Source organism: Penicillium concentricum (genome assembly GCF_028827145.1).
Source record: "Penicillium concentricum strain IBT 3081 chromosome Unknown utg000003l_segment0_segment0, whole genome shotgun sequence".
NCBI lineage: Eukaryota > Fungi > Ascomycota > Eurotiomycetes > Eurotiales > Aspergillaceae > Penicillium > Penicillium concentricum.
Window position 1 is genome coordinate 2,338,846 of NW_026622756.1, and position 15,016 is coordinate 2,353,861.

At 48.9% G+C, this 15,016-nt stretch overlaps 6 protein-coding genes across 6 annotated transcripts; 3 read left to right on the forward strand and 3 right to left on the reverse strand.

Moving 5' to 3' along the window:
* Positions 1 to 230: 230 nt before the first annotated feature.
* Positions 231 to 865, reverse strand: N7517_008724 (gamma-glutamylcyclotransferase family protein; the record flags this gene model as incomplete). The annotated part of the gene is given in 3 exon segments (XM_056726453.1): positions 231 to 328; positions 339 to 788; positions 838 to 865. 3 exon segments carry the CDS (start codon positions 863 to 865, stop codon positions 231 to 233), a joined length of 576 nt encoding a protein of 191 aa, XP_056577304.1.
* A 289-nt stretch (positions 866 to 1,154) lies between these two features.
* N7517_008725 (signal peptidase complex subunit SPC3) lies at positions 1,155 to 2,060 on the forward strand (the record flags this gene model as incomplete). Its single annotated transcript, XM_056726454.1, has 2 exons — positions 1,155 to 1,300; positions 1,400 to 2,060. The coding sequence occupies 2 exons, from the start codon at positions 1,155 to 1,157 to the stop codon at positions 2,058 to 2,060; spliced, it is 807 nt and encodes a 268-aa protein (XP_056577305.1).
* A 333-nt stretch (positions 2,061 to 2,393) lies between these two features.
* N7517_008726 (YqaE/Pmp3 family membrane protein) lies at positions 2,394 to 2,888 on the reverse strand (the record flags this gene model as incomplete). Its single annotated transcript, XM_056726455.1, has 3 exons — positions 2,394 to 2,568; positions 2,631 to 2,706; positions 2,840 to 2,888. The coding sequence occupies 3 exons, from the start codon at positions 2,886 to 2,888 to the stop codon at positions 2,394 to 2,396; spliced, it is 300 nt and encodes a 99-aa protein (XP_056577306.1).
* A 404-nt stretch (positions 2,889 to 3,292) lies between these two features.
* On the reverse strand, positions 3,293 to 4,791 carry N7517_008727 (protein kinase PKP2; the record flags this gene model as incomplete). The annotated part of the gene is made up of 4 exons (XM_056726456.1): positions 3,293 to 4,084; positions 4,141 to 4,423; positions 4,480 to 4,599; positions 4,661 to 4,791. 4 exons carry the CDS (start codon positions 4,789 to 4,791, stop codon positions 3,293 to 3,295), a joined length of 1,326 nt encoding a protein of 441 aa, XP_056577307.1.
* Positions 4,792 to 5,604: 813 nt separating this feature from the next.
* Positions 5,605 to 9,556, forward strand: N7517_008728 (ubiquitin-specific protease UBP15; the record flags this gene model as incomplete). The annotated part of the gene is made up of 9 exons (XM_056726457.1): positions 5,605 to 5,782; positions 5,942 to 6,086; positions 6,159 to 6,316; positions 6,373 to 6,562; positions 6,616 to 6,724; positions 6,786 to 7,710; positions 7,766 to 8,892; positions 8,949 to 9,384; positions 9,447 to 9,556. 9 exons carry the CDS (start codon positions 5,605 to 5,607, stop codon positions 9,554 to 9,556), a joined length of 3,378 nt encoding a protein of 1,125 aa, XP_056577308.1.
* Positions 9,557 to 9,930: 374 nt separating this feature from the next.
* N7517_008729 (p24 family protein) lies at positions 9,931 to 10,862 on the forward strand (the record flags this gene model as incomplete). Its single annotated transcript, XM_056726458.1, has 4 exons — positions 9,931 to 10,077; positions 10,191 to 10,379; positions 10,447 to 10,726; positions 10,852 to 10,862. 4 exons carry the CDS (start codon positions 9,931 to 9,933, stop codon positions 10,860 to 10,862), a joined length of 627 nt encoding a protein of 208 aa, XP_056577309.1.
* Positions 10,863 to 15,016: the final 4,154 nt, after the last annotated feature.

Below are 15,016 nucleotides of genomic sequence, written 5' to 3' on the forward strand. Positions count from 1 at the left end.
GACTCTCTACATCATGAATCAATATCTTCACTGTTGTTTTTAGCGTTTTAATCCGTGTGCGTTATGGCATGTTCAGCATAGACATAGCCCTGCATCGGCGTTCGATAAGAGAAGGATCGGTTTTCTTCGTCTTTACATTCATAGCATCAGATACCATCGCTCGCATCACAATGCAAATTTAATCGTTTAATACAGCCTACCAATAATAACTAAGACATACATGAAGATAGCTACCACTCACTCTCATCAGCCCCAACCCACCACGCCATCTTATCCCTCTTAAACGACTCAAAGTCCCACTCCGCATCCTCAAGCATATCCTTCCCAGCTGTATAAACATAAGTCACAGCCGAAACCTCCTCCCCCCTCATCAGCCTCAGTACTCGTCCCATCAAGCATTTCGCGCAGCCGACTCTCATCACTAACCCCCTCACCATCATGTTTATTATCACCCGGCGCTTCCCGCAGCGTGCGCACAGTAACCCGCTTCTTCTCATATTCAGAACCCTCGAACCTATCCAGTCGGTAGACATCGCCGTCTGTTAGTCCCGACACGAGGGTTCCTATGACTGATGTCCCAGCGTGGGTTTTCGGCGCAGATGACTTATCGGCCTTGGTTTGTGTCGCTGGCACTGCCACGATCCCGGGGTAATCAGCGTCTTGCACGCGATGTCGTCGGTACCCATGTAGAATGGCGGGTTGGAAGCGGAGCATGGCGTCTTGCCAGCGGTTTTGGTTGGCTTGGCCGTAGATCACCTTATGGAGAATTTGTGGCGCCATTAGGGTTCCTAGATGGTTTTTAGTTTGTAGCTCGTCTTTTATTCAGGAAAGACATACCGTAGAAGAAGAGGACGTGGTCGCCCATTGTGTATGGTGTGGGGTTGGGGTGGTGGGTTGTTTTTTGCGTGAGAGTTGATGAGGGTCCGAGGGAATATATTCTATAGACTCGAGGTATAATATATGGATGCTCAAAATCAGCAGAAGCTCAGGATATTAAGAAAATCAAAAGATGAGAGAAGGACGAAGTTATGAGAGTTGTCGATGTGGAGATGGAGATGATGGCCCCCAGTTTATAGATGCCGCTTATCGATAAGAACCCAAACATCCAAACAGGTCCAGCTGGCTTCATCTTCTCATTCGTCTCCCATCACACCATGCATTCCTCCTTGAACCGCATCCAGGCCGTATTCGGCTTCTTCACTACAGTCGCGCTAGTCGTCAGCGCACTGGCAGCCGTCTCGGTCCTCTTCTTCCCAGCAGACGAGACCAATGCCTCAGTGCAGCTGAAGAACGTGCAGGTGTAAGTGAAATCGCTCCCATTCTCCCTCCAACCCTATACTCCCGAGACCGAAATATTAAAAGAACCCCATTTACTAAAACCCATTTCCCGGTATAACAGCGTCAAAGGCCGGCCGCACTATTATTCCACCAAACGCGAAGAATACGCCCAATTTCGCTTCGACCTCGACGCAGACCTGAGCCCGCTCTTCAACTGGAACACAAAACAGCTCTTCGTCTACGTCTACGCTACTTATTCCTCCTCCGATATCCCCGGCTCGCAGGTCCGCGCCTCAGAGTCGATCATCTGGGACACTATCATCCCCGCGACCCCGTCGCCTTATTCATGGGACATCCTCAAAGACCAGGTCATTGCGCTTCTTCCACCAGCCGTTTCGTCTGAGGCTGTGGCCGCTGCGAAGAGGAATGCGAAGCGTCATGCTAAGTCGGTTAAGGCGGCTAAGAGTAAGAAGGAGACTCTGGCGACCGGTGTCTTGAGACTGCGTGGTCAGAAGGGTAAGTACCAGGTCAGTGATGTTACTGGTCGTCTGGCAGAGCGTCAGAATGTTACCCTTCATGTTGGATGGAATGTTCAGCCGTGGGTTGGTGCTTTGTTGTGGGCGCCTGGTACTGGGACTGTGCCGAGGACTGGGGGCACGATTGTTAGCAGTGAGCCTTTTGATTTCCCTGAGGTGAAGGATAATAAGAAGGCTGCTGCTGAGAAGAGGGCTAAGGAGGCGGAGAAGGTCGAGAAGGCGGGGAAGGCGAAGGCGAGTGTATAAGCATTTAGTTGGGTCTATTGAGATGGGAGTTGGGATCTACCTGTTTTTTTGTTTACTTTTGGGAGCTTTGTCTAGAATGCCCACCTCCTACAGTTGCATTTTGAAAATGATACATATGAAACGCATTAGATTGGAGAGTGGAAAACCATCTTTCTCATTTTGTTGTTTCAGAGGGGTCCAGTTATACCCGAAAGAACAAGGATCGACGCTATGGATACAGCAGGAACACCAATGGTAGAGACCTGCTTAGGTTCAAGGTTGTAGAGAATTCCGACCGTCCAGAGACTGGGTCAAGCAATTCGAATGGGAGAGTTCGGAGGTATTGAGAGAAAATCAGATAGTACCGTAAGTCTGGCCTGCGGGTACGGAATGAAGGCCTCCATTCTGGATGCGATCGGAGTAGACGCCAGGTGCGGGCCGTTGAGAGGCACGAGTCAGTGGATCGCGATTGCGACGCTCATAGAAGACGTATTCCAAATAGAAGGCATGGATGTGTCCGGGGAAGTAACTGGGAGATATCGCTGGTTAGTTTTCGAATATGACGGAAGTCGGGATAGCTAGCACACTCACCCAAGACATGTGAGCAGGACGTTGATCCAGAAGTCAACTCCACAGCCTGCAATCATAAAGACACCAAGAGGGGGAACTGTTTGGTTTGTTAGCAGGTCATTCTGGTGGGGATAGCTATAGATTGAGGGGCGATCTGGGGATCATTATGTGGGGGTGAATTTTTTGATGGAATTTTTTTGGCCGATTCTTCAAGCAGAGGAATTACTTACTGAATATAGTGATGATGATCAAACAGAGGGTCGAGCAAGTACCGGACATGATTGCGGTGTTTGTATGCGTTATTGTTCAGGTTTGGGGCGAGGTTTGAAATCGGTGGTGGCTAGAAAACTGAGGAGGAGAATTGCAAAGAGGAGTATGAAGATATAAATAGGGATATTGTCATCCGCAGGAGAATTAATGCGTTTCATCTTGATCTTGGCCACGACGTCACGACTTGGACTGAAAGGAGCTGCGGTAGGGCTGAGGCAGCCGTGAAGCTGATTTGCTGAAGGGGCATGCAGTGACGTCATCCCGAACTGACACCGCCACATCCAACATCCAGATGTGGCGGTGTTTGTGTACATAGACGGCAAGTACAATTGACGGGCAGGTACATTGGATGGACTTGGAGATGTAGAGGTACTGGGAATATATTTCCTGTAATATTCCCCAGTATTCAAGTCCTACACTGCATCAATTGCCGCCCGAGTTGTAACCTGCTCGTTCTTGTTGCCAAGCTTCGAGATCTGCAGGAATGCATCCACTCCATACCCTTCCAGACTGTGCAGTTCCAAACTGCCTGCCCAATATTCAGCATAGACTCGACTCATGGGGAGACCCATTCCCAGACGGAGATTGGGCGGTCGTGATGTCAATGTGTCCAGGGATCCTTCATGGTATACATCCCGGTTGATGTGTCTAAGTTCGTGCGACACTTGCAGATCTTGCATCGTTGCCGCCATTGCAGGGACCCGTCCAAGATTTTCGAGCCGGGTCTGTGTGCGAGGGCCCTTGCTGAAGGACCACAGGTACGGCAGAATCTCTCGAGGAATTCCTCCTCCTTGGTCAGAGACGCGCATTATCACATGCTGCGGGGTCTCGCACACGAGCACTTCGATGGGTGGTGGGGGTTGGTCCGAGTGCTGGTATTTCTCCATCACTGCTTGCACCGAGTTGCGGAGAAGTTCTCCGATGATATATTCCAGGTGGCTCAAGATATACGGGAACGTCGCGTCCGCATGACCCTTGACAGTAATCGCGGGGATCTGGGTCGAGCCCGATATGTTCCGCATCAGATCTTGTGCGATCTTGCCACATCGCTCGACTACCTCCTTCGCCTTGCACTTTAGGAACACTTCACCCACAAAGTCTGCATTCATATCGGTTCGGTCGTGAGAATCGGGGAAGTGCCATGGTGAGTTGAAGGTTTCGGTCAGAGCTAGGTGTTGCTCTGCGATGACTCGCCGAGAGATTCGCTGCCGAGGAAATAATTGTCAGCTGGGAGGGAGATCGGGGGTCGACCTTAACATACCGCTCGCAGAAGTGTGTTCATTAGCCGGTCCATTTCGTCCGCTGGAGCAAGATGGCGGCATTCCAGCACTCCTATCGCCAGATTGGGAATTGCAACCAAATGCTCTCGCAGCATTTCTTTCAAAATCTCACAGAAACGATCATTATCTTCAAGTGTCCGAATCTCAGGAACCACCCGAACCCTCTCAAATGCTTTGTAGTACAGTTCGTATACAAGGGTGAGATGGGGGTTAGCAACCACCACATATGGCAGCTGCTGAATGTCTCGCAGACGATGCGCAAGGCTATCCAATACTATTATCAGACTATTTCCAATTCTACCGATTGTCTTCCAACTTACCGAGTAGGTAGCTCGGTCCGGACGTAGTTTGCGGAACTGATGAGTCGAGGTTCGGTCAAGGTACGACCAAAGAAGGTCAACTGACGAAGACTGATAGGTCGAATAGCTCGTTCCACCCATCTAGCAGCGCATTTCGGTTAGTATCACCATTTCAAGCTTTAGGAACATGAGTCATTCATACTCATCTACTGCAGAAACTGGCCGCCATGGTGGCGGGCTGTGAGCTCCAGAATAGAAGCGTTTATATGGAGATTGGAGGAGCTTCCAGCTTCTAGCTGGATAAGACAGCCTCATTGTGCTCCATGCACTCATTCAGTAAGTATCGAGATCATATAAGTGCTCACTATGTGCATGCGCGTAGTTGGGACTTCAGATGTTTGGGGTTGCCGGGCGGTGAGCCAAGCATGTGACACCGGTCAACACACTTATACTAGTACAGGTTTTGTTTTTTTTTTCTCTCATATCTCTATATATCCTTATATATATATTTATATGGGCTCTATATGCCAATGTCATACGATTTGAGTTTCTCATCCGATGTTGCCTCGGATCTGAGGAACTCGCACGGACTTTAGGCTAACGCACCAGGGCTCGTGGGCCCTTTAGATCCTCTGAGGGCCAACGCATATTTGATTGAAAGCATTCATAAAGATGAATAGATTGGCTTGCAGAACTAAAACATACTTAATCTATATACTCCATCCAACATATATAGCTATCTACATAAATTGGACAGGTATAAAATAGGGCTTTCTTCACCGTATACTTTCCACTGCATATATTATTGCGCACTGCCAATTAAGGCAAACTCCTTTTAATTTGAAAAGAGAAAGACAAGTCAGAATGAACAGCTATTAACTCCAAAAATAATAAGCATCTAATCAAAGACAGATCTCATAAACGTCCACAATATCACTGCCGAGCCCTCGAGGCTCCGCCACCGCTAGCTCCGGCCCTTATTATTTTGCGGGTTCAGACGAGTTTCCTCCACCACCAAGCTCTACAGCTCTACAGTGTATTTCTTTCCAACATTCTTGTCTTTTTTATTCACAAAACTTCCTTCAAATACAACCTCTGTCGCCTTCCGGAACGGGAAGGCGCTTTCCGCGATGGAGAACGTGAGAGATGCCCCGACCGTGCCCCTCGCTAGTGTCGTCATTGGACCTAACCCTGTTCTACCAGCTCGCGGAGAACGACATGCTTGTCGATGATTATGATCAATACCCTGCTGAAAAGACCGATGTCGTCGTCGTGTCCCGGTCGGGATCCGACGAACCTGAACCCGCACCGACCGCAGATGACCGTATGTTCTTTGTTGCTTCTCTTTCCCTACATAATCGGGGGCGATTTGAACGGGTTAGCTGGAAAAAGCATGGCACCTGAATGAGATCGCCCTCGAGAAACATACTGCCTGTTTGCTTGTTTGTACTGGTCGCTAATCAAGAGTCCCCGATGGATATAGACGCCGCGATGATGGCAAAGGTCCTCCCCAAGAACCCGGACCTCGAAACCCTAGATGAGGTCCACAGCACATGGCGCTTGTCGGACTGGCGGAATATGGATCGCAAGTCACACGGACCCGTCTTCCGATGTGGTGACTCCCCGTGGTGCGTGCCTGAAATTTCTTTGCCTAGGTGGCTCCATGGTCTGTGTTGACATTGATTCTAACTCGACAATAGGCGCATTCTCTTTTTCCCCTACGGCAACCAGACCGAATTCGCCTCATTTTACCTCGAACATGCGTGGGAGAATGGACCCCCGGAGAACTGGTACGCCTGTGTGCAGTTCGCGCTGGTGTTGTCAAATGTGAACGATCCTTCCATTTATACACACCACGGTAAGACATTCATGTCTCGAGGAATTGGGCGATCATAATGCTAAGCTGGGTTTTAGTTGCAACCCACCGTTTCACCGCCGAGGAAGGGGACTGGGGTTTCACCCGGTTCGCTGACCTGAAAGGTCTGTTTAGCCGTGCGTGGGAGGGAAAATCTGTCCCGTTGGTGCAGGATGATGAGGCAATTGTCACAGCCTATGTTCGTGTAGTGAAAGATCCTACGGGCGTCTTGTGGCACAGTTTCCAAAAGTGTGTTCTCTCCGGGAGGTTTGACCGAGTGAAGCTAACTTTTCTCTTTTCAGTTACGACTCGAAGAAGGAGACTGGAATGGTAGGATTGAGGAACCAAGGAGCAACTTGCTACTTGAACTCACTTTTGCAGTCGCTCTATTTCACAAACGCTTTCCGCAAGGTACAGAAAAAAGAAACTTCGATTACTCCCCTAAACTATTCAGACTAACGCAAATCCTTAGGCCGTGTACCAAATACCGACTGACCAGGAAGCTACGCGTGAGAACAGCGCGTGGGCCCTCCAGCGACTATTTTACAATCTGCAGACCAATGATGCTGCTGTTTCTACAACCGAGCTCACCGCATCTTTTGGCTGGCAATCCAGCCAGATCTTTGAACAGCAAGATGTACAGGAGCTCTCACGAAAGCTCATGGAACGATTGGAGCACAAGATGAAGGGTACTGTTGCAGAAAAAGTTCTGCCCGATCTGTTCGTCGGAAAAACAAAAACGTATATTTCTTGCATCAATGTCGATTACGAGTCTTCTCGCGTGGAAGACTTTTGGGATATTCAACTCAATGTTCGAGGCAACAAGACCTTAGACGACAGCTTCAGGGATTACATTCAGGTTGAGACGCTGGAAGGGGAGAACAAGTACGAAGCTGGGCAGCCATATGGTCTGCAAGACGCTAAGAAGGGCGTCATTTTCGAGAGCTTCCCTCCCGTTCTGCATCTTCACCTCAAACGTTTCGAGTACGACCTCAACCTCGATATGATGGCCAAGGTTAATGATTATCACACATTCCCTATGGAGTTCGATGCGGCTCCTTATCTTTCTGAGAGCGCCGACAAGTCGGAATCCTGGGTTTACCAATTGCATGGTGTTCTCGTCCACAGCGGTAACCTCGATGCCGGGCATTACTATGCCTTCATCAAGCCCACCAAGGATGGACACTGGTACCGCTTTGATGATGACCGAGTCAACCGAGCTACTGACAAAGAAGTCCTGGATGAGAACTACGGAGACAACCAGCGCACGAACGGAGCGACTGGAGGACGATCCGCTATCCGCACGAACAATGCGTACATGTTGGTTTACGTCCGAAAGACGAGACAGGATGATGTATTCTTCCCGGTCACAAAGGATGATGTGCCCTCTCACATTGGTATGTCCCGATATTCCTCTTCTGGAAGTTGATTGGTTGGCTAATTATGGAATAGAAAAGCGTATGTCCGAGGATCGGGCGGAGATGTTGCGTCGGAAGAAGGAGAAAGAAGAAGCCCACCTTTACATGAATGTCGGCGTCCTTAACGAAGATGCGTTCCGAAACCACCACGGCTTCGATCTGAGTAGCAATGACCTCCCCGCGGATGATCCGGCCCTTCCCGCGCAATACAAGATCCTTCGGGCAAAGAAGGTCAGCGAATTTGCACAGGAAATTGCTGAAGAACGGAATCTCAAGCCAGAAGCCATTCGATTCTGGGTCATGGTCAATCGTCAGAACAAGACAACACGACCCGATCAGGTGATCCGCGATCAGGAAATGACCGTTGAGGAGGCGTACAACAAATTCGGCACTAAAGGCCAGTTCTTCCGCTTGTGGATGGAGGTGGCACCGACTGGCTTAGACGGACAACCTACTCCATGGCCCGACAATGACTCGATTCTCATTTTCCTCAAAAACTTCGATATTGCGGCCCAGACATTGACTGGTGTTTGCTCTGTCTACGTTCACAAGAGCCAGAAGGTGAGCGAGCTGGCCCCGACAATTCTTTCCAAGATGGATTGGCCCGCCGGTACAGAGTTCGTGCTCTTCGAAGAGATCAAACATACCATGATCGACGTTATGAAACCTAAGCAGACTTTCCAGCAATCTGAAATTCAGGACGGCGACATCATTACCTTCCAGCGCACAATTAAGGAGTCCGAAGTGCCAGCCACGGCGCTTTACACAGACGCTCGCCAATTCTACGATTACCTTTTGAACCGCATGGAAGTTCAATTCGCCCCGATCAAAACCAATGAAGGAGAGACTTTCTACCTGACTCTCAGTCGCAAGATGACCTATGACCAGTTTGCCAAGAAGGTTGGTGAGCATCTCAAAGTGGATGAGACCCATCTTCGATTCGCACCCGTGATGGCCAGTACTGGCAAGGCCAAGCCTTTCCTGAAGCGAAACGTCAACCAGAACCTCTCACAAATCCTCAATGGTCAATATGGTGCCTACGGTTACACCATGCACCGGGCAGATGCTTTGTACTACGAGGTATTGGACATGAGTTTGACTGATTATGAGAGTAAGAAGTGCTTTAAAGTCACATGGCTCCCTGATGGCATCACCAAAGAGGTTCGTGTTAAGCATCCCCTATCCATGACGCCGAGGTTTGGCTAACGTTCAGGTAGGAGATTGTTGAAATCTTGGTTCCCCGTAGTGGGACCGTGGCAGACCTTCTGACTGAGTTGCGGCAGAAGTTGGAACTGGGCGATGAGCAGATCCGGGTTGCGGAAACACACAGTGGAAAGGTCTATAAAGAGCTTCGAGAAGAACAAAATGTGGCTGCCATTAACGAATACGCCACACTCTACGCCGAAAAGATCCCATCGGAAGAATTGACTATGGACGCCGATGACCGCGTCATTAGCGTGTTCAGCTTCGATCGCGAACCTAACCGCACTCACGGAATCCCCTTCAAGTTTGTTGTGAAGCCTGGAGAACTTTTCGCGGAGACAAAGAAACGCCTTTCCGCCCGCACACAGATCAAGGGCAAGAACTTCGAGAAGATCAAGTTCGCTGTGGTCCCCCGGACATCTTTCACTAACGCCAAGTATCTTGAAGATGGTGAGTGCCCTTTCTTTGACCCCATTGGAAAATCTTCTCTCGGATTGACTAACTCCTCGCAGGTGATATCTTGTCAGATGTAGCGGCTGGCGCCGATGACTTCCTGGGTCTTGATCACCCCAACAAGAGCCGGAGCTTCTGGGGAAAGAGTGATGGATTCTCCATTCGTTAAACAAGTGTTAAAGTCATGGCGCTAGGGGTTTACGACTTGAGGGAGAGCTGTATGCTGCAACCCGGTACATGAGCAGGGAAGGGACACCCTGATGTGATGATCATGCCTTTCTCTTATTTTTTTGCGTATTTTTCATGTAACCAGTCGAAGTAGAAGACAATCCCGTCTATATGATGAGTGCAAATTGTCTATTTTCACATGTGTCGTGCCTCTCTACAAAAATAGGCTCGGAAGTAGTCAAGTCGATATATACGGAAGTTTGTTTGGATGCAAACAAATCAAACAGCGGAAGACAAAGTTGGCCAGAACGCCATCTCCTGACGGGGATATCATCCCCCAGCTCAACGGTCCCCTCTCGGTATATCTTTCTCACAATGCGGTTCGCTCTTTTCGCCGGCCTGGCCTCCCTGGTCTCATCCGTCACCGCAACCGCCCTCACCTACAGACTCGAGGCGAACGAGAAAGCATGCTTCTACACAAACGTTGAGCAGAGCAACGCCAAAGTGGCCTTCTACTTCGCGGTATGTTCAATTGATTATCCGGCTATAACAATTTCATTCCGCGATATATTATTCTAATCTCGGAGCTATGGATACATATTGTGGGAGCCGAATGCTGATATTATACGATACAGGTCCAATCCGGCGGTTCATTCGATGTCGACTACGTTGTCACCGCACCGGGCGGCAAGGTTGTTCTAGACGGCACAAAGGAGCGACAGGGCGACTTTGTCTTCACCGCGCAGAGCGTGGGCGAGTACACCTTCTGCTTCAACAACGAGATGTCCACCTTCGCCGAGAAGATGGTCGACTTCGAGATTGCCGTACGTCCCATATCCATCGACTTAAGGAAGCGATCAACAAATGCTAATTGAGCCATTGAACCTACAGGTTGAGAACGAGCAGCGCGCCCAACTGCCCTCCCGCCAGGGCGCTAGCCCCGAGCAAACATCCAGCTTGGAGGAGTCCATCTACAAGCTGTCCGCGCAACTCTCCACCGTCTCCCGCAACCAGAAGTACTTCCGCACACGTGAGAACCGTAACTTCAGTACCGTGCGGAGTACCGAGCGTCGGATTTTCAACTTCAGTGTGATCGAGTCTTTGATGATGGTTTCCATGGCTGCGTTGCAGGTCTTTGTTGTGCGCTTCTTCTTCCAGGGCGCCCGGAAAGGTATGTTCACTCGGTTCCCATGTTTGAGGGTTGGATATGGGCGCAAGTCATGGTCGTTTCTGGACTATTTTGACGCTGCTGTCTATCCTATTTGGAGGATTTGTGTTAACGTTCTTTCTAAACAGGTTACGTGTGATGTGAGCATGAGCATGAACAATAATATGATGCATTTTACTACCTTCTATGTCTGGCGTGTTGGTCTAGTTATTTCTGTTGAAAAATCTATGATGTTCTTGTCTGCCTGGACCAAAATTGGGAAATAAAATATACTCGGTATGGTAGTTGGCTTCGGGTCATGGTGGCCTGTTGATCGTATGGCATGTCAAGGGAAAGTAATTGAGGTGATAATTGATTTCTAAAGCAACTTGAGCTCAAGCTGGAGGTCTACCATGTTATACTAGGCAGGGGGACTTATATCTCACCAAGGGAAGATGGGTTGACACATCAACAGGATCAAAAGACACCGGGGAAGTGCATGCTCAAGATGCCCGATGGTATATGTTGTACACCCCAAGCTCCATGATCCATGCTCGCAGGGTCGACAGGATCAAAAGACACTCGGGAATCGCATGCTCAAAGATTCACGATGGTATACGTTGTACGCCCCAACCTCCATGCTCCATGCCCGCAAGGATATAACCGGTTTCCGTCGAAGGAAGTCTCCGAGGAGGTCAGATTTCACTGAACAACATCAGTGACCACTGAACCCAGCGCGGCTGGGGAGGCGAGGGTGATCGTTGCCGTATGCCGTATGCCGTATTCCGCATGCCGCATACTGCATCCTGCACGTTCGAAGGAGTAGAACCGGTTTCTGCTTAAAGGAAGGTTTTCATCGGCGAGCCTAGATGGTCTGTTTCTGAGTCGAGACTGATGAAAAAGTGTGTTAACCTTGTGCTAGACCCGTTTTCGCGCCTCTCCCGACACGTATCATGCCAGATCACCGTGCAGCCGGGGAAGCGGGCACTCAATGCTCGCAGAGGCGGAACCTGTTTGTAAGAGAAGGAAAGTGAGGTCTCCCGCTAGGCTGTGGATGGTTTCCCAACGTATATTTCCAGGAGTGAAACCAGGGAGCAGAGCAGAGGCGAAATCTCGCATGCCGATGGGATTTGAACAGGTTCCGTACGTCAGTTAGACGTTGTCTTCCCCATATATGATGCCAGAAAAGATGGTAAACATGAGTCCAGATGCATCGGTGAACGTCAGCATGTCGAGCGCTGTCAAGATAAGCGCCAATGTTGTACTATCGAGGTCGATATCTGATCCAAAAACAGGTTTTTGGCTACTCATTCCGGCCCGAAATATACGAGGGGCGCACAGCAAATCCAGAGACATCAATAATAAATGTGTGGAGATGGTGTTGTCGATGGATTCCCAGGGGCATGGGGGTAGGGGGGTCCTATGACGCGAGGCAAGGCCGGTAAGATGCGGCTCCATGCAATTCAAGTTGCTTCCGGTGATCTCATATGCTCGCTACGATGCACACCAAATGCCTTCGTGCTAGTATATCGTACAGATCGTCGTCAGCGGCTGGGGTGTGAGATCCCATTGTCAATTTCGGGTAGCTGACTGTTTCAATTGATCGGCATGCAGTACAGAGACATACAACGTATGTATTGTATTTGACTTGAGGCAGTCTGAGGCTTATCATAAGCTTGTGGGGTCGTATGTGGTTCAGGGCTTCGACCAGGCACGAGATGGAATGGGACAATGAAGAAAGTGGACCGTGAAGGGCCATCTATGATGTTGGTCACCCAGGGTGACATTTCATGGCAGGAGAAGACCCGCAAGTGCACGTTGCGGTACCTCCACATCTCGCTTGTTTCTAACGCGCTCGGCTGTTGATACAACATACGTACAATATACATTATCGTATGCTGTCATATCCGGGATCAGACCTTTGACGTGGATCAGCGGCGGTATAGTTCAAGCCCCATCAGACTATATTACAAAAGGGGCTAAACACACGTTCCACTCCACAATTTCCTTTCTACTTACGACATGGCATAGAGCTCGGGTCAACTCTGATATCATTTTAGTATCATAGTCTCTCTACCCACCGTGTGAAAGAGGTCTCTTCAACCTGCATTGATATTTGTGATATGATGAGCCCACTACAATAATACACTATAGATTACTGACATTGGTCTAGACCGGCGCCAGCTGGATTAGACTGATTCATCCTTGCACCATGGCTGGTCTGAAAAATCAGACGGCCGATCATGACTATAAACGACAATATAAGTTTTATTTCAGAAACTCGTCTGACGTTGCTGTGTTACTCCTACCATGAAACGTTCCTCGTGGCAAACGAGATCCTATATGCTGGATATGAGCCCCGGCTTGCGCTAATATGTCGATGTAAGCTTGCAGTACTGTGTAGCGCGGCCTCTTCAAGTTAAGCATCATGTACCACTACTGTAAAGGCGGCTGTAGTAGAGTGACTCTGATATCTTCGGTGTCACGCAGATCTTGGAACAATTTGCCTCCCCCGCTGGTATCAACTTCCGTCCAAGTTTCATCGATGGCAAATACATAGCTCACCCCACCCTTATTCTTTTATGCACACCCCTGCCACTAGCTCCCATGTGCCGTACCGATCCTTCATGTCAATCTCTTTTCGAGGAACAAGTTTTGAATCCAATATAGTGGAACTACACCGACCATATTGGAACGTAGCTTGGTCGCGAGCATCGGAGACTCCGTGGGCAATGGGATATCCTGATTCTAGGACCATGAGTGAAATTCATCTGTTACGGTCCAGATGGAGTCAATATCAATAAGAGTGGAATATCTATCTCACTATGTATATACTATTGTATACTATGAAAGATGAGGGCTCACTGACGTCAGGTGCCATTTTGCCTCAGGCATCAATATTCCCCAACCTTGGAAAACACTAGTTTATCTCCACACGTTTTCCATTGCCTCTTATGTCCATTGTCTTTTCTGCAGCGAATGAAAATGGGTCTAAGCATTTATTAAACCTACAAACTGTGTCTCCACTGTGGCTGCAAGTCTCGCATGTCTGATACGAAACTGTTTCCACCTCACAAGCTCACTATCAGACGTTCCACTTTTGATAATCAAAGTCTCGGTACTCTGAATTCGTTTGACATTTCCATGACCGGCGATGTTCGGGATAATGTGGCCGATGGCCGAAGCACAGCAAATCGATTGCTCGGGTCGCCCCGATGTCTAGGGGTATGACGGCATAGCTTCGATCTGAGCCTCAGCTACGGCACCTTTTTCTTTTTATTGCTGACGCATTTACTTACTACTTTTGAGTCACATAAATTGCATTGATTTGATATGCATTTCGAGCTGATTATCGGTTTAGTTTGAATCAATGTATCCAGGCCTCCTCCACTACTATATTGTATACCCTGATCCGAGGAGTACCAAGTAAAAGCGTGCTTACCACTTGTCTCCACCAGGAATGTCCACATTTTCCTTCCCAAAGAGACCCTATCCCGTTGCGACGCAGAATGCGAGATAGGCCTCGCCCCTCAAAATCCTGTGAGAATCCAATTATGATTCGTCCTGTGGATGTCAGGCGAAGATCTGCAGGGGACCGGATGGTGGTTATGCCGATCTCAAAACGCCTCCGGCTCCGAATGGTTCACATTCCCCAGTGACCTCATCGGAACACAGTGACCCATCCACAAGTGGAACACTGATGATATTGCTTTCAGAGTTCACCAGTCTCCGTGCGCAAGTGGATATTAGTTGGTTCATAACGTCCACTGACGCTGGTTCGACTCCACACTGTGCTCTACGACTTAATCCATAGGTTGACTATGATCACTGACAAATACTATGAGGGCTGGGGTTTTATGATGCTTCTTATGATATCGCCTAGGAGAAAATATCCTCCCCCCTCCTCCAAACCCCTTTCGGCCAATTATGTCACCATACTCCGCTCGGTGTAATCGGTGGAGATATTGTGTATTTACCATGGATGCTCGAAGGAGATATTGGGCAGGTTATTGACCTATCAGAGGCTGCAAACTTGAGTGCATTTGCCATCTTCCACTATCCGCCGATGTGATTTCATACTCCCTTGTGGAGTCATCGGTGTCTTATATATAACCTTCCTCGCAAATTGGATCCAATTGTTCTTTGTATATGCCCTAACTCCTGAATCTGCCCCATAACACTTTCCCCTTTGACATTTTCTATCCTCGGCCCGGACGACATACATACCATCTGATTTCCACACACATTACCTTGCATACCCGTGACTCTCAGTACCATTATTATCCAACATAACCAGCCAAACTGGTTAGATCT